Here is a 27,738-nt window from a genome sequence, read left to right as displayed (position 1 = left end):
AAAATGCTCTGTATATGGAAAAGCAGCTTCGATCGCGGAACCGAGTCGGGGTAGAGCAGCGCCCCCTGGCGTCTCTTCGCAGCGAAGGCGTCGCCCGCGCGGAAGCTCGGCGCTTTCGGGAGGGCGGGGCAGGAAAGGAGGACGAGGAGGAAAGGAGCGCATGCGCACGAGAAGAAAGGCGGGTGTATGTGCAAGCGGCAGGCAGAAAAACGTTTGGGCTTGGCAACGGTCGCGCGCATGCGCTTTGAGTAACGAAGCCGGCCGCTATTGAGGCGGTGTGTGTGTTTGTGGGAATCATAAAGTTAGGGAGGGAAAGTGTAGAGTGACACAACGACATGGACTTCCGGGGGAGGGAATCGAAAACGGCCATTGGCCATTAATCCTATTTTGGGCGGAGTCTGCTGTATTTTCCCTATCATTAGGGTCTGGAGAGGAACGACGGAGCCGCGCGTGCGCGTGATGTCACTCCAGAAGCGGCCAATCAGCGCCTCGCGGGTTTCGGCGGCGCCCAATCAGGGCGGGCTGTTCGCTGAGCGTTTCAGAGGCGCCGAGTTCGGAATCCGCGCGGGCGACGCCAGGAAGGCAAGCGAGGAGGGTCCTTCGCTTCTGAACCTCGCCATTCGATGTGAGGCGTGTCCCCGTCCATGGGCGCAGCCAGGATTCACCTGGAGGGGGGGCGGGCGGGGGGGGAATCGAGTTCTCTGCCATGCAGTTGGTCATTTAGTTAGGTATTTTTGTTTATTTGCTTGTTTTTTTTCGGGGGGGGGAGCTATGCTCAGCTCAGTCAAGCGCGCCTTAGACCATGTGCAGAGTGCCGGCGACGAACCTGGGGTTTTGATGGGCCAGGAAGGGAAGGGGCAATAGCGGGGCGCCCTCGAGCGCTTCCTTCCGAGTATGGCGCCTATCTTGCGCCAGGGAGGCAGCAAGAACTGACTGCTCCGAATAAGGCATTGATTGAATGGGCGGGGGGTGGGGACAGGGCACACGGAGAAAAATATAGTTTTATTATTTGTACCCCCGCCCATCTGCCTTGGTTGCCCCAAAAACTTCCCTACACAGGGCTGCCTTCCTATGTCTTTCTAAAAGTTGTATAGTTATCTTCTTGACATCTGATGAGAGGGCGTTCCATGGGGGGGAAGTCTGTGGTTGCAAGAAAACAGAAAGATATTAATGAGAGGAAACAAAATCCCAGGGTGATGCATGCTCAAAATATTTTGTATGCTTCTGGTGGTAATCCATCTAAGAATAACAATGATTTACAAATGCACTTGGCTACATTGGTGTTGGGTAGCCAAATATTGTAAAGACTGGTAGAAAACCTTTGTTGGGTAGCAGATATGTGCTGAAACTTTTTAATAATAATAATCATGGGTTGGCGCTGTGGGTTAAACCACAGAGCCTAGGGCTTGCCAATTGGAAGATCAGTGGTTCAAATCCCTGCGACGGGGTGAGCTCCCGTTGCTCGGTCCCAGCTCCTGCCAACCTAGCAGTTCGAAGGCTAGTCAAAGTGCAAGTAGATAAATAGGTACCGCTCCAGTGGGAAGGTAAACGGCATTTCCATGCGCTGCTCTGGTTCGCCAGAAGCGGCTTAGTCATGCTGGCCACATGACCTGGAATAAAGTGAGATGAGTGCCACAACCCCAGTGTCGTCCGTGACTCGACCTAACAGTCAGGGCTCCCTTTACCTTTTACTGGGAACAGTAGAAATGGTAAGGCACACTGCTGCTTCCACCCTGATTTGCCCATATTGGATGACCCGTCCATAACTTGCTGCCACTTTTGGCATTTATACAAAGGGACTTTGGGTGGGGGGAATCAAGCAGGAGCTCACCCTTCCTCTGGAAATTGCTGGGAGATTGCATGCCTAGAATCCCCCAAATGCTGACCCTCTTCCCCCTGCCATTTAGCTTGGCATATTAATAGGTGCGATGGCTGCCGTCAGTGAAGAGTTACAACATCTAGACAGAAGGACCAAGCAGCTGCTTGAAATGATGACAAGAGCCAATGGGGCAGAAATTCTGAAGGAGACTCTAGTGAAAGAGGAGCAGATGCTCAACAAGCTCTGGGATACTCAAAAGAGCACAGCCCAGCTGCTGAAAGGTAACTGAATAGCAACAGTTGTGATTGAGTATGTTACTGTATCTCTTAATTTTGTTACAGGTGGAGACCATGGAGAGGCTTTTTAGAGGGTGCTCCCCGTTTGTGTGATTTTATGCTTATGCACATCGAGGCCTGGAACACCAGTATCTAAATTGTATAAAACAGATAGGGTGTTATTCAGCTAATTTTTACTCTACAGTACACCCTTTGAAATTAATGAACATGACTAAGTTAGGCCCATTAATTTCAGTGGGTCTACCCTTAGCAAAACTTAGCTGAATACCAGCCCTCATGTACTGAAACCCTGTGTGGACCACGGTCCCTGCACTTGCTTGGGGTTGGATGAACATTACAGCACCAGGTGTTCCTAGTCCACTACAGTACTAAAGTTTGATCATTGCCTGCATAGGAACTCCATGGTTGGATTATATATCTTTTGGGTGACTTGCCACGCTCTGAAGTTTGGCAGGTGATGATCTAATCTCATGCTGCATTTCTTAATTAGTCCAAATAAAACGTTCCCGATGTTGATCCTTTGTTTATTTTTGGCAACCTCTGAATTAGTTTAGCAAGTGGGTTAGTGCATTGTAGTTCTCTGTGAATTCTTTATTTTCCTGTTGTAATCCAAAGTCCTCAGCAACTCACTTTCGGTTTCCCTTTTTTATATTATTCCATTGCCAGAATCGTAGTAAAAATTTCACACAGTCAATTTTGTGATTAAACAATAACAATGGCAATAACAATACATTCTTTCAATCCTGCTTGCATTTCAAACATCAGTCTTTCGGGAGAGATTTGCTGAATAAAACAGCAAATATAAAATATATCAAAAGAGGATAATGGAGGCTCACCTCCCCCAACACACCGATCCGATCACAATGAAAGCCCTTCTTCAGGTCGAAACCTTGGAACTCAGTGGCTGATTCAATTAGCAGAATATTTAATCCCTGCTAGTTCAGAGCATGCCTGTTAATTAAGTCCAAATTTCATCTTAAGAACAGGTGCCCTCCGCTCATGGCAACAGCTTTGGAGAGTTGCCAAAACACGCGGTGCATTGCCCCCCGCCCCCCGCATTCCTTCAAGACAAGCGGCAGGAATTGGATGATCAGCAGGTGGAGCAGCCCCCCCCCCAGCCCTGGGGAATTTTTGGAGGAGAATTACTCCCATATTATCCTCAATTAGCTGCACGGAAAGGCTCCGCTGGAATAGGCACAGCCGTTCACCATGGCGGACAGACAGGCATTGAATGTTTGGCTTTTTTGATTGTATTATAATTTGGAATATTTTAATGAGGTTTTTATTGGATTGTTAAAATGGAAAATTTTATAAAATTTTTTTTAAAAGGAACTCCATGGTTGGAGATAGCTGAATTTTGTTGATTCACAAGTGCATCATGGGAAATGGGGAGAGGAAGAGAGAAGGGCTGTTTGGAATTTGGTGAAAATGTGGAGCTATGTTCAAAACATGAACTATTCTGAATCTATTTGCTAGATGCAAATAGATCCTACCAGCTCTCTTTGGCACTTTGCAGTTTGGTTGCAGAGATGTACAGTGGTGCCTCGCAAGACGAAAAGAATCCGTTCTGTGATTCTCTTCGTCTAGCGGTTTTTTCGTCTTGCGAAGCAAGCTCATTGAAGGATTAGCGGATTAGCGCTATTAGCAGCTTATCTGCTGATCGGATCAGCTGATAAGCGGCTTAGAAAAAGGGGGGGAACCAGTAGGAACTCGCAAGACATTGTCGTCTTGCGAAGCAAGCCCATAGGAGATTCGTTTTGTGAAGCACCTCCAAAACGGAAAACTCTTTCGTCTAGCGAGTTTCCCGTCTTGCGGGGCACCACTGTACTTGTGAGGGGCTGCAGTGTGCGTGCAGTTCTCATCTAGACACTGATCAGGTTAACACGAATCTCATCCTTTCTCTCTCACTCTTGGGTGCTTTTCCTCTTAATGAAATTGGAGTTTATTATAAGGGATACCTAATGTTGGTTTGGCATACTATCCAGTCATTTCAAGTAGTTGTCACCAGCCTCATCTTCCCTTTAATTCTGTCTGTATGCAGCTGAGAGATCAATTGGGTACCTGATTAACTTTATTAGGGGCCAAGTCCTCCTACACTTCTGGGGAAAAAATGGCTTGTTTTGCCTTAAGAGTGGTAATTTTAAGGAGAAAAGTTTGAGGGGATGATAAGTAACATTCAGGGGAGCAAACGTTTATCTGACAGAATGCCTTGTTTTAGTAATTATTTTACTGTATAATGTATTTTAGCTGTATAATGTATTTTGTCCTATGTATCTTGCTTTTTGTAATGGCTTAGGCTACACAAATAATATTCATAGCAAAATTAATATCTGCAGAATTTAGAAAGTTTTTCTCCTCTGTACTCCTCCACCTCTCCCCTCTAAAAGAAATGAAGATTTTTTTTAGACACCTTTACTAAAGGAGGAGGACAGCAAATGTATGAAAAAGGAAGTATCAAAAGAGGAGATGAAGGAATTAAAAACTTGAAGGTGGGAAAATCTCTGGCCCTGATGGATGCTCCGCATCCTTTTGCAAAGCATCTAAGGAACAAACAGTCCCAAAGATGGCCACAATATTTTAGCTGGTAATTCACTTCCCACAACTTGGAAACTTTCAAGAACAGTAGTTATTCCCAAACCTCACCAACTGATCTTTTTGTTAAATCATAGAATTGTAGAGTTGGAAAGGATCTGGAGGCTCTACTTTTTAAAAAAATCTGCATGTTCATGGTCAGTGGGGCTGTGTTTTATTCCATTGGGGCTTTGCAGAAGCAGTGCAAGTCTCTCAGCTGTAAACCCAAAGTGAAGGAGTATTGGATTTGAAGGAGAGGTGCTTGTCATTAGTAGTAATAATGTTTGTTTGCTGGTAAACATTTATAGGCTGCATTTTGTTAAAAATCCCAAAGGTAACAAATATATGTGCAATTATATGTCAGTCTGTCTCTCTCACACGCAATTTAACACAAAATCAAGTATCTGCAAAAGTAGTACATTCCTGATAGTAGAAATCTGTTAAAAGCAGCTGTCATGAAAGAACAGATGATCCCAAAAGTTTTATGGAAGAGGGTTGCTTTGTACTGCTACCTAAATACCATCAGGAGAACTGAAGTGGGCGCTTTTATAATGTTGGTACCCTATCCTTTCCTTATGACAGATCTCATGACTGCAGAGGAGAAAGTGGCCCAGAAACTTTGCGACAGGGAACAGCAGCTGAATGCAAACTTCCAACAGCTGCAGAAAATTGAAGACGAATTGCTCCAGGCAAATGAGAAGGCTGCTGAATTGAGGACCAACACCAAATATCCTTCCCCATCTGCATCTGGTGCCAAATCGAAACATCCCCTGGTTGGGGGGGGGTCAATCCCTCAAACATTTCTCCCCTTTTAGAACATGCTACAGATCAGCCAAGGTTTGGTAACTTTTCTGTTTGAAGGTGTCACCCTGGCTCAGCAAGGCAGGGCATAGCTACTCCTGTTTAGCCAGCTGAGTGGATTTAACTTGATTTGTCTGAACTGATATACAGCTGTATTTTTAGTTGTATGTCCTTGCTAATTTCTGGTGAGTTATTCACTGTCTCTCCCCCAGAATTGTTGATTTCACCAAGCAGGGGTAACATCTGTTGTTTTGACGAGGGCAGGACTTCACTTTACCTTTCCCCCTTCCTTTCTTATGGGAAGGGACACTGGTAGAGTACCTCCTTTGAATACAGAAAGTCTCAATCCCTGGTAGCCTCACGAAAAGGACCTTCGATACTGGGGCTTAGGAAGACCTGCCCATGAGATCTCAGGGAGACGTTGCTTCTCAAAGTAGACACCATTGGGCTTGATGAAGCAACTCTTACTTACTCAGGAGTCTCGCTTTTTGAAATCAGATTTCTTAAAGTCGAGTGTGCATCTTACCTACCCGCAGCTTTCCCTTTCCTCTGTAGATGCTTATATATTTTGGGATGAACAAAATCAAGTCAAGAGACACTTTGCTGAAGGCACCTCAGCCTTGGATTGGGAAACCCGAGGTCTTCCATATGTTATTGGACTCTGACTCCCATCATCCCCAGCCAGCACAACCAATGGTTAGGGATGATGGGTGTTGTAGTCCAACAATATCTGAAGAACCATAGGTTCCCAATCCCTGGTACAGTCATACCTCAGGTTACAGATGCTTCAGGTTGCATTTTTTGGGGTTAAGGGCCACCGGAACGGGTTACTTCCAGGTTTAGGCAGTCGCGCATGCGCAGAAGCACTAAATTGCCATTTGCACATGCGCAGCAGCGCCAAATCGCAACGTGTGCAGACGCGCTGCTGCGGTTTGCGAATGTGCATCCTGCGTGGATCATGTTTGCAACCCGAGTGTCCACTGTAGTCCTAATTTTTCCCTCTTGTAAGTTAAGACAGAGGGAGAGAGGCTTATCCAGCTCAGCTGTCCAGCACGTGAAGACCCTTTTGCGTCATTGTATTGTGTTATATTTCTAGTCTGCTCTTTTGTACAGGCAGTCAAGTAGATCAGAAAGTTTCATGGCACCTTGTTGCCATTCTTCAGAGGACAAATAACTATCTCAAGTAATTTGCCCTTGCTGAAATCAATAGCCCCTGTTGGGTTTGGGGAATGCATCAATTATTATTCCTTAACTCACATCGAACCGATTTAAGAAAAGAACTGGAGGCTTTGAAAGAAGAAATCAGGCAGAAAGAGAAGAATGCAGATAACGATGCCATTGTGTCCAAATCGGCTATGTAAGTAGAGACCTCCCTCTGCTCCTTTTATTTAAGCCTAGTCTTGTGAATTGGTTAGGGAAAAGGTAGATTATTGTATCACTTACTGTCAGAGCTGCCCTAGGTCCCAGCTCACAAAGGACCAACGCTGGTTCTTGGTATATACAAAAGTCTTTATTGAAGTTCAGTTCTGCTTTCACAGCCGCAGCGCGCAGCTCTACGTCTTAGACTCTAGACCGCTGAAGCTCCGTCTGAGTCTCCTCCCCCGATACACCAGTTTAAGACCCTAGCCTTGCTCCACCTCTTCCTCTGCTCTTTCCTCCGCTGGGTCCGCCTGTCAGCTGGGGTTTCGCCCTTCCTAGACTCTTCTGACGCTGAATCCCCTGAGTCTTCCCCCTGCCTCCGGCGGGCTTTAGGACCTGGTTCCCGATCCGGGCTTTCTGCTGTCCCGCGCGCCTGTACATTTGAACTTGGCGCGCGCACCCAGCCGGCAACCTTCCTCCTGACCGTTTCACTGCTCCTGTCACTGCTTCCCCCTTCGGGGAGGCTAGCTGGACCTGACACCTGGGACTCTTCCCCCCCCCCCCACTGTGCTCTGGTGGGGAAGCTGGTCCTGATCTCCAGCTGCTGCTTTGGGAGTCCCCGCTGGCTCCCCGTTTCTGGTGCCCCCCCCCCGGGACCCCCCTCGCCCTGACCATCGGCGCCTCCTTCTGGGAATCTTCTGATTCGCTGGAGAAGCTCATGGAATCACTCAGGTCACTGTCATACTCCCCTATGCTGCCCTCAGATCCTTCCCCTTCGCTCTCCATCTCCTCTCTCCCCTGTGTCTCTGTCCCCGAACCCCTGACACTTACCCTTTATTAAACGTTTCTTAAAAGTTGCCCAAGCCAGTGACAAGGACCTCTGCTTCTTTTCCCACTGAGTTAGAGGCAGAATGCTGCCAGCTGCAGTTTCAAGAACATTTTTAAGTACAAGAAGATTCCTGCTTCTATCCTGAGATGGAGTGATTGTCAGTGGTCTGTACAGAAGTGTTGGCCTAGCATCGTATTCTAGGTCCAGCTATAGATAGTGGTTCAATTCAGACATTTTGATCTCCAGTCTAATGCAACCATGGTTTATTGGACTGGGAATGAGGCATAAACCTGTGTGTATTCTCTTTGTCCCTTCATGGCTTCTTCCTTGTCCCGTGACACTGAACTGGTTTAAGGGTTCTATGTAAACCGGAACCCAGTTTTGTTACATCTCCCTGAGGATTTTGGGTGATGAGCTCAGATAAAACTATCCACTTTTTAATGGCCAGTGGGTGCAATTGGGATATTTCCCCCTACCCACCCTTGAGTAGCCAAGGGACTGAGCCATGAATTAAGAAGTCCTCACATTGTACTTATTTACTTCACCAAACCTTTATTAGGCATTACAGCCCACATTGTATCTTGGCCTCTGCACCCTCCACTACTGGCAACCGAGGAGTAATTAGTGACTTACCTTACAGTGCTCTAAGGATGACAACCAGCTTAGGCTTATGAAGTGTTTTGAACACTTGAAAGCGCTACTCTAAGTAGTATCGTACATAAGTGGCATTGAGATCACACAGATAGGATTTTTATGTTCAAGGGGCTGTAGTATATATAATGGATCTCAGCCACAGGTGCCAGAGTAGGCAATGATCTGATCTGGGAAGCTTCATATGTTCACTTTTGTCTTACAGGTATATTGTGCACCTTTATTACCAGATCTGCCGTATTGACTGGGACTACTCCTGTGAGCCAACAATAGTCAAAGGAAGTATCCTTCCGCTGCAGGCAAATAGGGTTCCTTGCGGGGAGGGGAGACATAATGTTTTTTTCCTTAACCCTTTTTGCCTTCAGTTCATTATGGGCCAGACATTGCTCAGCCTATCAATCTTGACAGCAGCCAACACTCCCGCAGCTTCATCTGCGACTACCTGTGGAACCTTGTGAGCACAGCCTGGTGAAGGAGATGACTCTTGATGTGAATGTACAGTGGCCTATACCTATTATAGGCGATCAGTGTTTCTTTCCCTGTTGTAACGTATGTCAGAGGTGTAAATAGAGAGCAAGAAGAAATAAACTTTCGTACTAATCGCAAAAAGTTGCTTTATTTGTGTGAGAAGTGTAATTTAAAAACCAGTTCATTTCAAGCCAGTAAGTTTGATGGTAAAAACAAAAACAAAACCAATCGATGCAGGAAGCCCCCTGGCCAAGTACTTCTCATGGGGTGGCAATAATTCAAAAGCAGCCAGGGCCCACCTGAAGTCTTTATAGGTCCTGTTCTATGTTTACTTACCTTGCAGAACTATCATCCACACAAGAGCAAACAGTCTGCCCAGCTTTCTTCCTTTTGCAGCGTTCTGTCAAAATTTACCAGTTTGAATAGGCAGAGAGGGAACTTTAGAAAAATCGAGACTTGAATTTGATGTCAAACTGTCTGTTCAATAAACATTTCAAATAGGCAGGAATGCTCTATTTACAAGGTATTCCCAAGCGTTCCATGCAAAGGAGACGCCCACCCCCCAACAATTAGACTATTCCTTGCCAGATATCACTTGCCAGACATCTGGAAAGAAGGGCACTGTGAACATCAAGCTGTCTTCTGCAATTCTCCTAGGCAGGTTCCTTTTTTAGACGACTCCCAATACAGTCATACCTCATGTTATGTTTGCTTCATGATACGTTTTTTCAGGTTGCGTCCTGGGGTGACCTGGAAGTACCGGAAAGGGTTACTTCCGGGTATCGCCACTCGCGCAGAAGCGCACAATCACGCTTAGTGCACAAGCGCCAAATCTGCGCAGATACGGCGCTTCAGGTTGCAGGCTTTCCATGTTGCGAATGGGCCTCCGGAACGGATCCCATTCGCAACCAGAGGTACCACTGTACTAGAATGAGGCAGAGTCAATCGTAAATCACCAGATACACTACCCTGATAAAAGCACAGAGCAGGGACAGTTCTTCACAGTCACTGCCCCTCATGGGTAGTTTTGAAGTTTTGCTCATCCTTGGCACTTTTCCTTGGTCCTGGCAGAACAGAACTTAGCACTAGGCATGTCTTAATACTGAATCTTCTCCCATTTGTTTTCTTTCCTCCATTTGAAAGGAACTGCGCTCTCTTAGCAATGGCAGTTTTCATCGCCCTGTTTGCGGCATGGCTCCATGGTGACGGCCACCCCCACCCCACTCCGGCCTGATGTCATGTGGGTCACCTCGGTCCAAGTATCGGTGGTGGGATCATAACATTCAACACTATCCAGGAAGGTGTGACCATCATAGCCACCTGCATGGGGAGAGAGCCAGCAATTAACACACACAAGAAAATCAAGCAACCATGTGCAACTAATCGCTCCCACCATGCCTGTGCATAGGTAAAAAAGTTAAAGGCCCCATGATGGTTAAGTCAAAGGCAACTGGGGTTGTGGTGCTCATCTTGCTTTCAGGCCGAGGGCGCTGGCGTTTGTCCACAGACAGCTTTCCGGGTCATGTGGCCAGCATGACTAAACCACTTCTGGCACAATGGGACACTGATGGAAGCCAGAGCGCACGGAAACACCGTTTACCTTCCCACCGCAGTGGTACCTATCTATCTGCTTGCACTGGCGTGCTTTCAAGTTGCTGGGTTGGCAGAAGCTGGGACAGAGCAACGGGAGCTCACCCCGTTGTGGGGATTTGAACTGCTAACCTTCCGATCGGCAAGCCAAAGAGACCCAGTGGTTTAGACCACAGCGCCAGTAGACTTGTGTTAGTGCAATAGCTGCGACACCCCCATATTGGCTTGGGAGAACCCTAGGAACAGCATAGGGGAGATGATTTCATCAGCTTGTTTAGCCCCACACTGAATTCCTCCCAGTGTCTTTATCCACCATACATATGATCATATTCTCTTTTAAAAATATAGATATGCTAAGGGGGATGGGGAGCAAAAAAGAGCCATGCCAACCCTGCCTTCTGCAGCCTTTTGTCCTTTTGCCACCTCCCTCCCAGCAGAGAGCTACCCTGGCCAAGCTTACCCAAGACGTAGATCTTGCCCTGGTGCACAGTGACGCCTAGCGCACTCCGGCGGTGGCTCATGGGTGCCGCAAAGGACCAGGTGCCTGCCTCCACATCGTAACGCTCCACGCTGTTGAGTTGTAGTGTGCCATCAAAGCCCCCCATGGCATAAATGCAGTTATTGAGCGCACAAACCCCTGTGGGAGGAAGCAGCCGTGTTAAGACAGACCAGCCTGACCCAGACTCATCCCATCGTATTCAGAGGCCCCACAGATATTTAGTGTCTCGTTTCAAGCCGTACGTGTGAAGTCTTTTGGCCTACCTAATGAAGCATAAGGCACTGTTTCCCAGAGTACCCCCCCCCCCATTTTTGCATGGCAATCAGCAATAAGGAGACCGAGACCTGGCTGACCTATCGCCAGTAGGAGATGGCTGCATTTCTATTGCACAGGCCTCTGCACCAGGAGGGCTGGCCCATCAGCAAAACAAATGGGCCTGTGAGTGCCATGCGACTGACTCATCTGCGCTGCAGCTGCACTTCAGCCTCTAGCCTGGGGTGGGGCACCAGATGTTTTTAGACTACAAGGCCCATTGTCCTCAACCATTCACTATGCTGGCTGGAACCAATGGCAGCTGGAGTCCGGCATCAGCTGGCAGGCCACAGGTTTCTCCACCCGAGCTTTAGCTCATCAATGGGAGCTGCTGCCAGGACCATATAACCTAAAGGACCTACATTGGCTCCCCAGTACATTTCCGAGCACACAATTCAAAGTGTTGGTCCTGACCTTGAAAGCCCTAAATGGCCTCAGCCCTATATACTGGATGGAATGTCTCCAACCCCATCGCTTAGGCCAGAAACAGCTCCAGCGAGGGCCTTCTGGTGATCCCCTCGCTGTGAGGCTACAGGGAAGTAGGGACAGGGCCTTCTCCGTAATGGCACCCTCCCTGTGGAACTCCCTCTCATCAGATGTCAAGGAGATAAAGAACTAAACAACTTTTCAAAGACATCTGAAGGCAGCCCTGCAGAGGGAAGTTTTTGATGTTTGATTTTGTTTTTAATATTTTGTAGGGAGCTGCCCAGAGTAGCAGGGACAACTCAGTTAGATGGATGGCCTAATAATAGTAGTACAGTGGTGCCTCGCAAGACGAAATTAATCCGTTCCGCGAGTCTCTTCGTCTTGCGGTTTTTTCGTCTTGCGAAGCACAGCTATTAGCGGCTTAGCGGCTTTAAGAAAAAGGAAACAAACTCGCAAGAACTCGCAAGACGTTTCGTCTTGCGAAGCAAGCCCATAGGGAAATTCGTCTTGCGGAACAACTCAAAAAACGGAAAACTCTTTCGTCTTGCGCGTTTTTTGTCTTGCGAGGCATTCGTCTTGCGAGGTACCACTGTAGTAGTAGTAGTAATAATAATAATAATAATAATAATAATAATAATAATAATAATAATAATAATAATAATACCACCATTACTACTAACACCATTGTCAATCTAGGATGCCCATTCAATATAAGAACAGTTGGGAAATTCAGAGAGTAAAACCAAATCTGATCCCTCGACCCAGGCAGCACCCATGGCCAGATGAGAGCAAAGGCAGCGCACCTCCAATCTCGGTGCAACCAGCAGAGAAAAGACAGCCTTGGTGAAGGTTCTGGGACACAGGAACCCAATTCCTTTCCATCGCCCCACTTACCTGCTCCACTCCGGATGGTGTTCATTGGGGCAATCATCTCCCACGTGTCCCGCTCAGGGTAATAGCACTCCACTGAACTGTGGCGGCAATTGCCATCAAAGCCCCCCACCGCGTACAGGAGACGGTTCAGCACAGCCACCCCGACACCAATGCGACGGGTGAGCATGGGCGCCACTAACTGCCACTCGTCCCGCTCTGGCTCGTACCTGGAGGAAGAGAGGGGAGGAGACGCCTCAGGGCAGGTCGACCATGTGTGCGCATGAGCAAGGGGCTCAGGCTAGCACAGAGTTAAGCAACTGCAGGGAGGAGGGCACCAAATCTTGACTCCTGTATCCAGAGGTGCTTGCGGGAGGGAGGGGCAGCTGCAAAAGACACGACATGCTTGCAGTCCATGTTGGGGGACGAAGCCCTGGCCCCCCAGCACTTCCACAAAGCAATCACTCCATAAAACTAGCTGTTGGCCAGGAAAGGCTGCATTTCACACCTATTCAGCTTCAAATAAGCAGCTGCCACCACCATCTTGTTCCTAGGGCCTCCTCCAAAAGGTCACAGTCAAACAACAGCAGATGAGCAGAGCCCCTGTGTAGCCAAAAGGTCTCCCCAAAACTCAAGGGAAGATTGTTAACAGTCAGCACAGAACTAGATATCTGTCTTCCATCTGAAGAGAAGATCGAAACCCTCCTGGTTTCAAAGGAGCAAGGAAATAACTGAAAGGCAAATTTCTGTCTCTGGACAATTCACCAGTGGCCTCTCTGCTGACACCACCTCCTTTTTCAGGGGTGTCTGAACAGCCTTAGTCTCTAGAAACCTGCACTCCACACACCGCCACCCCTCCCTCTGGAAAGTTGCAAGGTCCTACTTTAAAAGTCATAGCCAAGGCTGGCTGTGTCTCTGGCACCCATGCTCAAAACTTGGGTTTTAGAGCACATTCTGTTTTTTTCTTTTTTGAAAAAGCAAGGATCATTGGCCGAGTGACCAACCTGGGTGAGGCACGGTGCAGAAAGAGCGACAGGAAACAAGTGAATTTTGCTCCTGACTCAGAGGGGAACCACCTGCAGCCTGTTTACTGTCCTCTGACCTCCATGCTGTCTGAAATAGGACAATCAAAATGGCCGCTATTTCCTCACTCTTGGCTATCTCATGTCGGTTCCCCGATGCCTCAGATCGAGGGAAGTAGGTTTGCAGGTACTTTCTTCCAGGGGTCAGGGCAGGGTGCCAGGGCTTCCTTTTTGGTTCTTTCAGTTATCAGCAATTCTGAAGCCAAGCCAAGTCCCCCCCCCCCAAAAAAAAACCTTCCTGCTGACTTTTCTTCACTTGCAGGCACCTGGGAGAAAAAGAGCACCCAGGGAACCCTGTTGCCTTTGCAATGAGGTCATCAAATTGCCATCAGCTTTGAGTTGTGCATGCTGCTGGCACAGACAGTAGCCTCCTGAGAAACCACGGGCCCTTGCCACCCACCCAGTACCTGTGCAGGGGAGAGTCCCACAGGGTCGTGCCAGATGGGCAGACGCCCCAGACTAGCGATGGGGGACCTTCGTACGTCCAGACATTGATGGACTACAATCACCCTCATCCATGACCACTGGCTACTGCTGGTTGGGAGTCCAGCAACGTATGAAGAACCACAGAGCTCCCCGTCCCTCCCTAGACTCAGCCCCCTTTCCCATCTGGGTCATATTCATGGGCGTAGCCAGGATTTTTGTTAGGAAGAGGCAGAACTTGGTTGGGGGGCAGAACCAGCGTGATTGGTCAGTTAAGCATTTCTATTGTTTTACTTGATCTAGGGGGGAAAGCTACCCTCCTCCAGCTGCGCCCATGGCTATATTTCCTTAAAGGATAATCTGTAGGGAGCCACATGCCAGTGGTGGGTGGGGCCAAAACCAGGCGTAAGCAGGGCCTGCACAAAAGCTGGGTCCTTTCTTTTCAACATCACCTTCCCTTTCCCTCCCTCTCTCCACTAGGCTGCCCAAGGAGGGGCAGATCACTCTTGCTAGGGGTCTGAACTGACTGCCTTCCCATTCCTGCAATCTTCTCTCCCTTTCAGCTCCTCCCCATCCCTCCCAAGCGTATCTGTCCCTTTCCAAAAGTGCTGGGGGGAGAAGGTGCCCAATTTAAAAAGCACCAAAGGTAAAGCCACAGCGACAAAGGAAGAAGCAGGAACACACACACACATGAACACACACACACACAAACACACAGAGCCCAGCTGTGATTGTTCCTCTGCAGCCTTGGATTTGCAGCTCTGAAGCAAAGCACCGTATTTTTTGCTCTGTAAGACGCACCCAACCATAAGGCACACCTAGTCTTAGAGGAGGAGGACAAGAAAAATATTCTCTCCCTCTCTGCGCAGCGCCCCTTCAGCGAAGCGGCAGGAGAAAGGGAGCCCCTTCCATTTCTCCTCCCGCTTTGCTGAAGGGGTGCTGCACAGAGAGGGAAAGCTGCGCAGCGCCTCTCCAGCAAAGCAAAGCCAGGAAAGCAAGAGAGATCCCTCTTGCTCTCCTGGCTTCAGGGATAGTTGCCCGAAGCCTCCGGAGCGCAGCGGGAGCGCTCCTGCTGTGCTCCAGAGGCTTCACGTTGCTTTCGCTGAAGCCATGGAGCCTGCATTCACTCCATAAGACACACACACATCCCCCCTTACTTTTTAAGAGGGGGAAAGTGCGTCTTATAGAGTGAAAAATAGAGTGCTAAAATGTTGAGGTTATAGAAAAAAGGGGATTACAGCTGTAAAAGATTAAGTAAAAGAAAAGAACAAGGGAAAACTAGATAAACTTAAGGGGGAGGATTTGCTGAAACAAATTTGGAAATTGGGATGCAGAAAGGGGAGGTATGGGGAAGTCGGTGAAGTAAGGTTTAAGAAAAAAGGATATGAAATTATACATGTTTGTTTATGTGTTTGTTTGTTTGTATTGTGTATTGTTTGTGTCTATATAAATTGTGAAAAAGCAATAAAATTTTTTTATAACAATAAATAATAATATATAGAGCGAAAAATACGGTACTCTTGCAGGGTCCTGTTTCGCACCCAGCCCTTACCTCTCCACGCTGTTGTGATGGTTGCTCCCGAAAGAGCCGCCCACTGCGTAGATCATGCCGTCAATCACCCCCACGCCAATCCGGTTACGTGCCACGCTCATAGGAGTGCAAGGAGACCACTGGTTCGTCATGGGGTTATAGCAGTCAATGGCGCTGGAGTCCATGTTGCCGTCGTGGGAGTTGTTCCTCCCACCCACCGCGTAGAAGAGTCCGCTCACCACGCAGCTGGCCAGGCCGCTGCGGGGCACCTCCAGGTCAGCCAGTCGAATCCAGGAGCCGTCGCAGGGGTTGTAGGCCTCCAGGTAACTGAGGGACCGGTGGTAGTAGCCGCCCGCCGTGTAGATGAGCTGCCCCACTTTGGGCGCCCGGCAAGACACATCCTTGGTGGGCTTGTGCAGGGTGAGGTCCTGGAAGATCTTGGCCAGGTAGTCCTTGCAGCGCGAATCCGACTTGAGGATCTCGCACTTCTGTAGCTGCATCTGGAGGAAGTGAGGGGTGAGCGAGTGGCAGCGCACGGCCTTGAGCAGCGCCTGGACGTAGAGCCGCCTGTTCTCGCAGTCGTACTTCACCCAGTTGATGCAGGCGTGGAAGACTTCCGACTCGCAACGCACGTTCAGCTCGTCCCTGCTGATCAGCGTCACCAGCTGGCAATGCGAGAGGTTGAAGAATTCATCCTGCTTGGAAACCTGCAGTGGGGTGGGGTTGGGGGCAGAGAGAGAGACCCAGGACATGACAGACAAACTCTGCAGGAGACGTTCTGCAGATTCGCTAGAGCCCTTCAACACACAACACTTTCCTTGACCGCTCTGCAACGGGGAGCAAAGTGCCTTCTGGTGCTGCGGTGAGACCACAATGAGTGGTGCAGGAGAAGACCAAGTTTAGAGCAACCTTCTCTCTCTCCTCTCCACCCCCAGCCAAATAAAAGAGTTCTGGGGTGGGGTGGTAGGGCATGAGATTTCTGAAGCTCTCAGATGAGCGAGAGTCTGCATGAGAGATTACCGTATTTTTCGCTCCATAAGATGCACTTTATTTCCTCCTAAAAAGTAAGGGGAAATATCTGTGCATCTTATGGATCAAATGCGTGGTCCCTGGAGTCGAATTGCCCAGGGGCGAAAAGCAGATAATGCTTTTTAAAAAAGAAAGAAAGAGGGAAGGGGGTGTTGAAATGAAGCTGCTGAGCAGCTGATCGGCTAGCGATTAGGAGGGAGATAAGGCTGTGGGTAAAGGAGGCTGCCAGGGGAGGGGGGGATGTAAAGAAGCAAACTTGCAAGGAGAGGAGACAGGAAGACTAAAGCAACGAGGAGAGAAATTAGAAGAAAAGGAGGAGCAAAAAACTGCTTCAGCTAAGGAAAAAACTCTAAAGGCAAACAAGAGGGAAGGGGGTGTTGCAATGAAGCCACAGAGCAGCTGATCAGCAAGCAATCAGAAGGGAGATAAGGGACGCTAGCGATAAAGGAGGCTGCCTGGGAGGGGGAGGTAAAAGCACATGGATCCTCAGGATTTTTGCATTGATTCACCCCAAATTCACCATCAGATCACATAGCATGTCCATGGCTCTAGCCTGCACCAAAAAAACCACGCATCCACGGTTTCGTGGGGCCGCAGTGGCGCAAAGACGTGGTTACAAAGCACGGATCCACATGGATTCTCAGGATTTTTGCATTGGGCTACCAGAACCTACCGTCAAATCACATATCATGTCTGTGGCCACAGAATGAACCACAAAAATCAAACATCCACTGTTTCGTTCAGAATATTTATTTTCTTGTTTTCCTCCTCTAAAATCTAGGTGTGTCTTATGGTCAGGTGCGTATGATGGAGCAAAAAATATGGTATGTTACAAAGCTCCTTGGCTGCTGGCGGTGGTTTTATGGAACTAGCCTTTGTTCCAAGGCCTCTTGATACTGGAGTTGCTAAAAGGACTGCAAGACCATTCCTAGGAAGTGAAGGAGCAGATCCTACCATTACTGACCACTCTCCTGGGCCATCTGCCTGAGATAACTCTTGGAAGGCAATGGTGAAGCTGTTGCAGTCTTTGCTGTATCACTGCTTGAGCTGAGTCACCACAATGGCAATGGGCGCATCAGTACATTTGCCAGCATCACTTACTGGGTTGGGTGGCTGCTCCCAAGCGCATCAGATGAATGCTGAGGAGTAAATTAGATTCAGCCTGCAAGAGGTAAGACTCCCCCAACTTTTTTAATTTGGTGGGAATTCACTTTCCAAAACCAGGGACCAGGAGGGCCATAAGCAGAATCTGAAAAATGTACAGAGACTTTTGGCATATTTTCTTGAATTGTTTACATCTGAGAAACCAGCCCATCTCTGACATGGCTCTTCTTTTATTTGGATTTTAATCAAGTACTTCTTTCAGCTTTCAGGTGTGTGAGAGATGGAAAGTTTCTTATATTTGATCCCAGACATAAGAAACCAAGGACCCACATTTCCTGGCTGGCAGCTTAAGTCAGCAACAAAGATTTTAACTCCCCAGTCCTTGCGTCTGTTAGAAGGGTTGCAAGTTGGGCTGTTGGAAGGTGGTTTCTATCAACTCAGGCCTCATAGTGGAAATGCATATGCTAGAAACAGTAGCATAAATGCTTACACCTATTTAACAACACACTTTTGGGTTATCCTAAGCACAGAGGTGTTCCATCTTCATCACATCTACAAGACCAGTAGTACAGAAATGTTTCTGTACAGTCTTTATATTCTTAAAGGTAAAGGGACCCCTGACCATTAGGTCCAGTCGTGGCCAACTCTGGGGTTGCAGCGCTCATCTCACTTTTTTGGCCGAGGGAGCTGGCATACAGCTTCCGGGTCATGTGGCCAGCATGACTAAGCCGCTTCTGGCAAACCAGAGCAGCGCACGGAAACACCGTTTATCTTCCCACCGGAGCGGTACCTATTTATCTACTTGCACTTTGACGTGCTTTCGAACTGCTATTTCTCCTTACTTCCCTTTTCTGTTGAGCCAGACTTTGGCCTCTCAGTTACGAGACCCTGTTGTCACAAACAAGAACATAGTGCAGCCCCACATTTCCACACCAAGGTTGGAAAACAGGCAGAATGCAGGGGTGGTGACAGAGTTCAGCTTCTCACATGTTTAAGGAGTCTGAAAGGAGACTCCCTAGTGCTGGAGAGCTGGAATATGACAGCGTGGAGGCACTGCTTGGCAAATTTCAAGGGCATGAGGAGTGTTCCTCCATGAAGAGGAGTAGCAGGCTACAGTTGTACCTCGGGTTAAGTACTTAATTCGTTCCGGAGGTCCGTTCTTAACCTGAGACTATTCTTAACCTGAAGCACCACTTTAGCTAACGGGGCCTCCTGCTGCCGCCGGGCTGCCAGAGCACGATTTCTGTTCTCATCCTGAAGCAAAGTTCTTAACCCGAGGTACTATTTCTGGGTTAGTGGTGTCTGTAAACTGAAGTGTATGTAACCAGAAGCGTATGTAACCTGAGGTACCACTGTACATGACGGGAGCAGCAGCGGCAGTTCTCTCGTGCGAGCAGACATTCCCCCACACCCAGACCATTCCACCCTGACGCTGAAAAGGCCTGCCCTCCGTGCTCCCCCCCCACCTCTGCATGGGCACTCACCTCCCCAAAATTCATGTAGATGTACTCCCGCGCCCGCTGATGCAGCTCGGTACAGCCAATCTGCTCAGCGAAGTTGGCGATGCCAATGGCGTTGCTGGGGTCCAGCTGCTGGGCCAAGAAGGTGCAGCAGGCTTTGACCACGCTGTCGATCTGGTACATGACGGCCCCGTTCATGACGTGCAGGACGCACTTCTCGCCCACCGAGATGGAGGCCGTGTAGGCAAACTCGATGAGCCTCTCCATCACTTTGGGGTGGACGCCCTCGATGGGCACAATCTCCATGCCCTGCTCCCGTAGTCCCATGGTGAACATGGCCTTGAAGACGGGGCTGGAGGAGGCAAGCACTACCTTGTGGGCCTGGAAGTCGGCCGGGGGCATGTTCTTGTACTTGACCCGCAAGGTGACGTCGCAGAGCTGCTGGCTCAAGCGCAGCTGATTCATTATGCTGAAGGCTTGCTTGGTGTGGTCCTCCAGCGTGTAGCTGAAGGTGTGGTTGCCATTGTGCGAGGGAGTCACCTCCGCCTTGCACTCTGGGGAGTACATCACAGTTGCAGCCGCACACTCATCGCACGAAGGAACAGAGGAAGAAGCAGTGGTGGCGCAAGCGGCCAGGCAGCTGTCTACAGGGCCCCTGCAAGCAGCCAGATCTCTGCACCTGCACAAAGGACAGAGAAGCCGAGAGGTCTGGTTAGGTGAGGTGTGGAGCCACAAGGAACATCTGCCCCTTTAGGTGTCCATCCACTTCTGCCTCAGCCCTTTTGGTTTCGGCAAAGAAAAGTCCCAAGTATGAGGAAGCTGTTTCGTTAAGGAAAATATAGGTGAGTCAAAGAGAGGGTAGGATGATAGAGGAAACTAGATAAAGAGTTTTTCTCCACCTCATAGAATACTAAAAACCCCAAGAACACACAATGCAGCTGAATGAAAGGAAAGGAAGCAATTCCTTCACACATTCCTTTTACTTAATGTTTTAATGTGTTGCAAACCACTTTGAGACTTTTCCTTTGAAATATAAAGATGAAATGAAATGAATAATAATAATAATAAACCCACTCCAAAAAAGGCACCTAGACATTCTGTTGTGGTAACCATAACCTAGGTTTAAGGTGTCATTTGGCAATTAGCTTATATATCTGAGTTTCTTACACTGGATTTGAGCGATCGAAAAGCAGCTTCAAAACAAAGATCTCGACACAGGGCACAGGAGTATCTCTCACTCGGAGCTCCATATCCAAAGTCCTCCTTTGACAGAGAAGGACGTCCTATGCAGCTCTCATAGGATTCTCTCAGATTAGCAAGATCCCCTTTCCTTCTCCAGGAGACCCATGCCAGAGGCTAACTGAAGCTCATGCGTACGCCTCGTGCCCTCTAACTAAGGACACCATTCTGAGTGTTTTTTCTCTGTTCCGTCACTCAGTGTTTAATCTCTTAAAAATACTAATGTTATTAATACATGGAGGAGAATGTGCTCACGTTAAGAATGCACTCTCTAGAGGACACAAATAAGGGTCCCTGAACAGCCAACCTCAAATTGTGAGTTACCCAGCAGTATAGATATAGCTTCCACACCAAGGCAAACTGTGTGCTGTGCCCCCCCGCCCCAAATCTTGTCATCTTCATCATCACTTCTTGCTACAGATATAGCTCCCCCCAGTTTCAAAGAGCTTTGCGCGCAGCAAACTTGTAACAGCCTTGTGAGGTGTGCATTTCTTATTAGCAGAGGGCCGGAGGAGGGGGCACAGAAACTAAGGCCAAGGGAGGGTGGTTTGGCTACAGTGCTCACATTCGGGTACCCTCAGGAATCTGCCATGGGTCCTTGTGCACCAGCAGGACTGGCTGCTGATGCTGCACCTGGGACCCCCGTCCAGGCAACAGACAACCAGTTCTATTATACGCAGTGCCCCCTGACCTCACGCAGCTCTGGGGTGCTGTAGTGATGTTGGGAAATCTTAGCAGGTTAAAACTTTGGCTCATGCAAGAGAAGAGCATTATGGGAGAGCCAAAGAAGCCATAGAATGCTGGGAATGCATATCTAGGTCTAATCGCAGACTTTCTGTCTTTAAAAGTGTGAACTGGTCATCTCCTTCCTACAGGAAAGAGTTTTTCCAGCTGATTTGTGGTTCTTGACACCTGGCTGTCTGGGACGCAGATTCAGAGTGAGAGGGTTATCTGGCTAACTCAAAGAATCTGGTTTGTCTTTGGGAATGCTTTAATCTTCAAGGCCTTTTGATAAACAGGATTCAGCAGTCAAGTCTCCTAACAAGCCTGAGTCATTGTTCCTCCATGTAACCGTTGGCGAATTGTTAATTAATCTAAGGGACTGATTGGTTCCTAAGTTTTGAATCCACATGGGTTCAAGAGGGATAAAACCTTAGGAAACTAACTTGCAATTCACAGACGCTTTGGCAGCCCACCTCCCTGGCACACCACCTTGCCATGAGGAAGGCCTGTCCTGATGCGCAGAGGTGCGGAATCAGCCAAGAACTACTTTGAAACTATTATGCTTGCACTTCTGTTCTTGTTGTGAGTACAGTGGTGCCTCGCAAGACGAAAAGAATCCGTTCTGTGATTCTCTTCATCTAGCGGTTTTTTCGTCTTGCGAAGCAAGCCCATTGAAGGATTAGCGCTATTAGCGGCTTTTAGCGGCTTATCTGCTGATCGGATCAGCTGATAAGCACCTTAGCTGCTTAGAAAAAGGGGGGAGGGAGGGAAAAAACCAGCAGGAACTCGCAAGACATTGTCGTCTTGCGAAGCAAGCCCATAGGAAATTCCTTTTGCAAAGCACCTCCAAAACGGAAAACTCTTTCATCTAGCGAGTTTTCCGTCTTGCGAGGCATTCGTCTTGCGGGGCACCACTTTATAGTTAGTCATATTAAACAATGTTTTTATTTTCTTTTTTGGGATTTGTAAGAGATGTGCCAACTTTTATGTTCTGCATAACCTTTCTTTTTAATAAATCTGGAAAAAGGATTTTTTTTCTGCCTTTGTCTTTCGTGTCTTTCTGCTGGGGAAGCTGAACTAGTGCCTCCTCCCCTTAGTCGCCTATCAGAGCCTGTTGGATTTCTGCCTGTGTCACTGAAGTGGCATAGGGTGGGGCAGTCCGGTAAAGACTGAAGAGTAATCTTTCTCCTTGGGTTACTTTTTGGGACTGTCCTGGAAACAGGGAGGTGGTGGCAGCAAACCACTGTTCTGTTTTATGTTTTGAAAAAGCTTTCACGTGCCTGTCTCTCTTCCTGCCGGGTCCTGACGGATTTGGAGGACGTGTTGGAGAGGTGCAAAGCGCGCATGAATGCTACAGGTGCTGTCAGGAGTTAAGAAATCGAGATGCATCCATCCACCTCTTCCCCCCTCCAAACTGACTGATTCATTCATTTCCCCTGTGGGAAATAAACAGGGCAGACAACTTGCAGTCCTGCTGCTCCCACTAGATGTCGTCACCAGCAGGGCAAGCCCAACGGCAGGCGGGTGCTGGATCTGGCCCCAAATGGCTCACCCAAGGTAGAGGAGTGAGAAACAGGAAGCCAGCTTTCTGTGCCAAAACTCGCTTGGAAACAAGCAAGCCCTCCTTGTGCAGCCCAGGCCTGGTTATTTGTGGGGATTTTCTCCCCGCGAGTTCTGCAACCTCTGTAGGAAGGAGCCCACATACTCCATTGCCCCAGGTGATTAGGAACAGAATAGAAGGGGAGGGCTTGGCATGGTTGCTGAAACACCTCAGAAGGGACGGATTTCCTACAAGAGAAAAGCAGCTCACTGGAGGAGGAAATTGTGCAAACCGCGTGGAACCCCCTCCCTGCTTCCTTAGCAGAGACAGCGCTGCGTGCAAAATACCAGTAGATATGCACCAAATGGCAATATGCTCCATTTGTGGCTGGCAACCAATTCTTCATATCTGTGGGGGAAGCAGTATTTTCTCCCTCTGCGAGTTCCCTCAAGCAAAACCAGAGGATCGTCCACACTTCCATTAGGCATGCGTCCTCTTTCGTCCCGCCGCTTCCCCTAGGAAAACCCGCTGTTTGCCGATGAATGGAACAAACATCAATTGGGTTTTCTGCCCACTGACGTTTGTTCCGATTCAGCAGTAAAACCATGGGTTTTCTGGGGAAAGTGGTGGGACTAAAACAAAAAACCGTCTTGGGCCTGTGCCTAGAAATCACGGGAAAGTGTGGATGAACCCCAGAGAACAAGCAAATGCTTCCCTTTAACCTGCCGGCCCGCATGCCCTTAATATACTGTCTCCATAATGCCCCTCAGCTGACTGTTTACAAGCCTTTGCCCTGCCCCAGTTTCTCCAGACGCAAGACCGATTCACCGGCAGGAAATTATTCCTTGAACTTCCCTTAGCCACCCACACCTCACTCCAGGTCAGGGTGGTTCAACATGTGGCCCTCAATTCCTTTTTTGATGGCCCTCAGCAACATCTGACCGCCCCCCTGCCCTCACACTGCCTTCCCAAAGCCTGGCACCCTGCTTAACTGGCAGGGCGAGGGCGGGCGTCAGATTTTGGCCTCGCTTCTCACCTACCCCTCTGCAACAAGGCAGTGTGCAGCCTTTGGGTTGCATGTCAAAGTACTCTTGTGGCCCACGTGGTACAAAAAGTTGGGCTGCCCTTCTCCAGGTTATCAAGAGGCCTCTCTTAAGCTGGGAAGGCAAAGACCACGAGACCAACATCACCCAGGCTGAGAGGATCAGAAGCACTCTCTGTCCCAACTTAAGCAAACAAAGGGTTGGCCACTTGGGGCATTTTGCAAAGGTGGTGCCTGCAAATCACTCAATCTCTCTGCTGCCCTTCTTGAAAGGAAGGGGCCTACGAAGGGCAAGATGGAGTCGCAACCTTATCTTCTGCTTCCTGCTCCATCCACTACAGAGTCACTTGAAGCAAGGGATGCAGAATGCCTCAGAAGAGGGCATGAAAAACAGAAACAAGTCAGAAGGGTGGGGCGGGAATGTGCAAAAGGATCTTACTAAGTGCCAGAAAATCTGGTAGAAAGTATGTTGGAGAATAACAAGGCGAGAAGTCCAGGACCGGCAGACACCACCGAAATCCCACACTGTACTGGGAACTGTGGGAGGAGTTCCTCCACAAGTGGGGCAGGAGAACTCCTGGCTCATAAGGCCCATGAAGCCACCAGACTGAGCTCTTGCTACATTCGATGCAAAACGAGAGCCGTGAAAAAATTCAAAGGCCGGGGTATGACTGCATATGTGATCTAAATGGAACCCCCACCAATAACCAGACTGCTGCATTTTGGACCGAGCGAAGTTTCCAAGTCATCTGAATCCAGTCTAGAGTAGATTCTAGTAATTTGCTTTCTCCTGAAGCTGAACTGCCACTACCTCGCTCAAAAGGGGGGGGGGGGTAATTGCCACTGGGTGATAGTTGTTTTAACCCTTCTGGGTCAAGGGGGGTCTGCTTAAGAAGGGGGCACACCAATGCCTCCTTTCTCTCTAGTGAAGCATCAACCACTCCCAGCCAACCCCCTGTGCCTAGTTTTAAGAAGCGAAGATGACCAAGGGTCAAAGCTGCTATAATCTAAACTGATCAAGTATAGATGAACACAGTGCTCTAGACATCTTCATGGGACTTGGCATCCAAGTCTATCCGAAACTAAGCAATATTGTCCTTAAAGTGTCTTGCAAGTTGTTACTGCAAACCTCTGAAGGTGTCAGAGGTACACTTTCTCGGCCAGGTGACAAAAGCCCATTCACCACTTGGAAAAGCTCTGCCAGAAAACTACCTGCGAGCACATCTCTCACATCTTTTCAGCCCATCAAATGTGCTTGGAGGGCTCTAAGAAACTGCAGACTATCAAGGACTCTCAGCATCAGAGGTACAGAAATCACACTGGGCAAGGAAGAGCAGCTGCTGCGTAGAAGTAGGGACTCAAATGTTCTCCCGGCCTTACTCTAATTCTGATGGCTTTTGATTCTAGTAAAAATAATGTCAGAGGGGTACTAACTTTTGCAGGCTTATTCACGAAGACACATCACAGCTTCAAAACTTTGATTCAGTAATTAAGCAACTAAAGCCTTACTTACTCAGGGCCAGTTTGAATACAGTGAGGCTACGAGTTAAGACCACCTTTTTATGCTTGTTTCTCCTTTGAGGTTCTAATATATTACCTTGATGAAAGAAGAAAATGGAAGTGTGACAGGTGTTCTTTGCTCTGCGAAAGGAGTGGTTTCTCTTGTTTATTCAGTAAAACAACAGTGCCCTCGGTATTTCACAAATGCAACAGTATGGAGGGCTTTGCCTATAAGCAAGTGAGAGACCCAAGGTTTCAGATCTTTTGCTGCTATTAGGAAGGAATGAAAGATGCTCCTATCACAGAGGCCTGAAAAGTCAGGAACTAAGCTGGGCATCTTGGAAGATGTGGATACCAGTATCTCCCAATGGGGTCTTGCGTGTTCATTTATTTAGGATTTTACTCTCAGGGGTGGGGAACAATTCAAAGTGTTGGTGCTGACCTTTAAACCCCTAAATGGCCTCGGCCCAGTATACCTGAAGGAGCATCTCCACCCCAGTCATTCGCTGAAGTCCAGCTCTGAGGGTCTTCTGGCAGTTCCCTCATTGTGAGAAGTGAGGTTACAGGGAACGAGGCAGAGGGCATTCTCGGTGGTGGCGCCCGCCCTGTGGAACGCCCTCCCACCAGATGTCAAGGAAATAAGCAACTATCCGACTTTTAGAAGACCTCTGAAGGCAGCCCTGTTTAGGGAAGTTTTTAATGTTTGACTGTATTTTTTATATTTTGTTGGAAGCTGCCCAGAGTGACTGGGGAAACTCAGCCAGATCGGTGGGGTAATAATAATAATAATAATAATAATAAGAAGAAGAAGAAGAAGAAGAAGTGTGGGGAAACAGCCTATAAGTGATTTAAGTAACTATCTTTAACTTTAAGTCAAGTAAAAGGCAGGTACAGTGGTACCCCGGGTTAAGAACTTAATTCGTTCTGGAGGTCCATTCTTAACCTGAAACTGTTCTTAACCTGAAGCACCACTTTAGCTAATGGGGCCTCCCGCTGCCGCATGATTTCTGTTCTCATCCTGAAGTGAAGTTCTTAACCCGAGGTACTATTTCTGGGTTAGCGGAGTCTGTAACCTGAAACATCTGTAACCCGAGGTACCACTGTACAGTCATACCTCATGTTATGTTTGCTTCATGATAAGTTTTTTTCAGGTTGCGTCCCACGGCGACCCGGAAGTACCGGAAAGGGTTACTTCCAGGTTTCGCCACTCGCGCATGCGCATAAGGCCAAATTGCGCCATGCACCTGTGCAGATACGGCGCTTCAGGTTGCGGGCTTTTCATGTTGCGAACGGGCCTCCGGAACGGATCCTGTTCGCAATCAGAGGTACCACTGTACTTAGTTTACCAAAAAATTCTTATAAAATCCACTGACCACTTTTTCCTTTCAAGCCTCAGTGGGCAGCAAGTGTTGGGGGGGGGCACGGCATGTAGGTACAGGAGAGGAAGAGGGGGGTTTGTGTGCTGGCTTCATTGTGGTTGGCAAAGGCCTTCCACCATCCTTCTGCCAGGGAACTGCAGCCCAGTTCTATGTACACATTCAGCAGTTTCTTCCACATGCCACAAGCCTACTCGAGAGGAAGAACTTAGGCTCGAGTGCCCAGATTTCCCCGATTAATTTCTGAGACACACAAGGGGAGCGCATACCCCTCCTCCTTGCAGGCCATGCTGTCTGGGGAGATGGAGTCTGTCGACAACATCTGGAGCTGACCCCTTACAACCTGAGACTCGTATGTCCTGGATGCACCTCCAGGATCCTGCACCCCAAGCCAGATCTCTTGATGACATCACCAGGGATCCCGGGCCACGCCCATCACACGGGACACCCTTCAAAATACTGCCATTCCAGATGGCCCGCTTGAAATCGCTTCCGCAGCCAGTTGTGCCCGACCCTAACTTTCTCCCTTCCCCGCCCCTCCTCTTACAACCCCACGGTCCAAAGAGGCGCCTCCCCATAGCCAGCCACCCGCTCCAGCTCGCCTACCTGCCCCATAACAAAGGCACAAAACTCGGGCCGGGATGCATCTTCCCACCAGGTGCAAAGAGCTAAAGCAAAACCACCTCCCAAGTCGACGAAGGCAGAGCCCCCTCCCGCCCCTGCGCTTTCCTCCTCGGGGGCCTGGGAGCCCCCACCCCATATGCGCCCCCCCCGGCTCGCCGCTCACTTTCTACAGCTGCATCAGGAGGATGACTCTTGGTGGAAGTTAAGGATAGGGGCCTTCCTGAGCGGAGAGCAGGCGGAAGGCCTCCCCAGCCAGGGCACGCCCCCCCCCCCGCCAGGACACAGCTCTGGGGAGCCCGCAGCTCGGGCCCGAGCCCAGCACCGCCTGGCGGCCCACGCAGGTCGGGGACGGGAAAGAAGAGTCGGAAGCAACAGGCCGCCCTCTGTGCATGTGCAGAAAGCGGCGCGGGGAGCGCGGCGACCACTCACCCGCCCGCGGCTGCCCTCCTCGCCGCCGCCGCCTCCCTCGCCGGCCTCCGCCGCCCGCCCGGGCGCTCCGCTCGCCCTCCATTGCGCACGCCGCCGCCGCCACTGCCGCCGCCGCGGGAGGAAGGCAGGAGCGCGGAGCGGAGGG

The 27,738-nt window shown here is 49.1% G+C and overlaps 2 protein-coding genes across 5 annotated transcripts; one reads left to right on the top strand and one right to left on the bottom strand.

Annotated features, from left to right (window-relative positions):
• Nucleotides 1-188: 188 nt before the first annotated feature.
• Nucleotides 189-8,935, top strand: SPC24 (SPC24 component of NDC80 kinetochore complex). 4 transcript variants are annotated; one of them, XM_082205560.1, is made up of 6 exons: nt 189-275; nt 1,908-2,100; nt 5,269-5,413; nt 6,752-6,844; nt 8,532-8,608; nt 8,692-8,935. In XM_082205560.1, exons 2-6 carry the CDS (start codon nt 1,929-1,931, stop codon nt 8,796-8,798), a joined length of 594 nt encoding a protein of 197 aa, XP_082061686.1. In that variant the 5' UTR covers nt 189-275; nt 1,908-1,928; the 3' UTR covers nt 8,799-8,935. The 4 variants fall into 4 exon arrangements, with proteins under 4 accessions (XP_082061686.1, XP_082061683.1, XP_082061684.1 ...); XM_082205557.1 differs by lacking the exon at nt 189-275 and adding an exon at nt 325-582; XM_082205558.1 differs by lacking the exon at nt 189-275 and adding an exon at nt 474-625.
• Nucleotides 8,924-27,738, bottom strand: KEAP1 (kelch like ECH associated protein 1). Its single transcript, XM_082205439.1, has 6 exons — nt 27,594-27,738; nt 19,145-19,799; nt 15,549-16,234; nt 12,516-12,721; nt 10,845-11,021; nt 8,924-10,114 (listed from the first exon to the last, which is right to left on the bottom strand). Exons 2-6 carry the CDS (start codon nt 19,685-19,687, stop codon nt 9,951-9,953), a joined length of 1,776 nt encoding a protein of 591 aa, XP_082061565.1. The 5' UTR covers nt 19,688-19,799; nt 27,594-27,738; the 3' UTR covers nt 8,924-9,950.

Source organism: Podarcis vaucheri (assembly GCF_965113315.1).
Source record: "Podarcis vaucheri genome assembly, chromosome: 17".
NCBI classification, from domain to species: domain Eukaryota; kingdom Metazoa; phylum Chordata; class Lepidosauria; order Squamata; family Lacertidae; genus Podarcis; species Podarcis vaucheri.
Note: the sequence above shows the minus strand (reverse complement) of the source record. Positions and strands in the feature narration are given on the sequence as shown.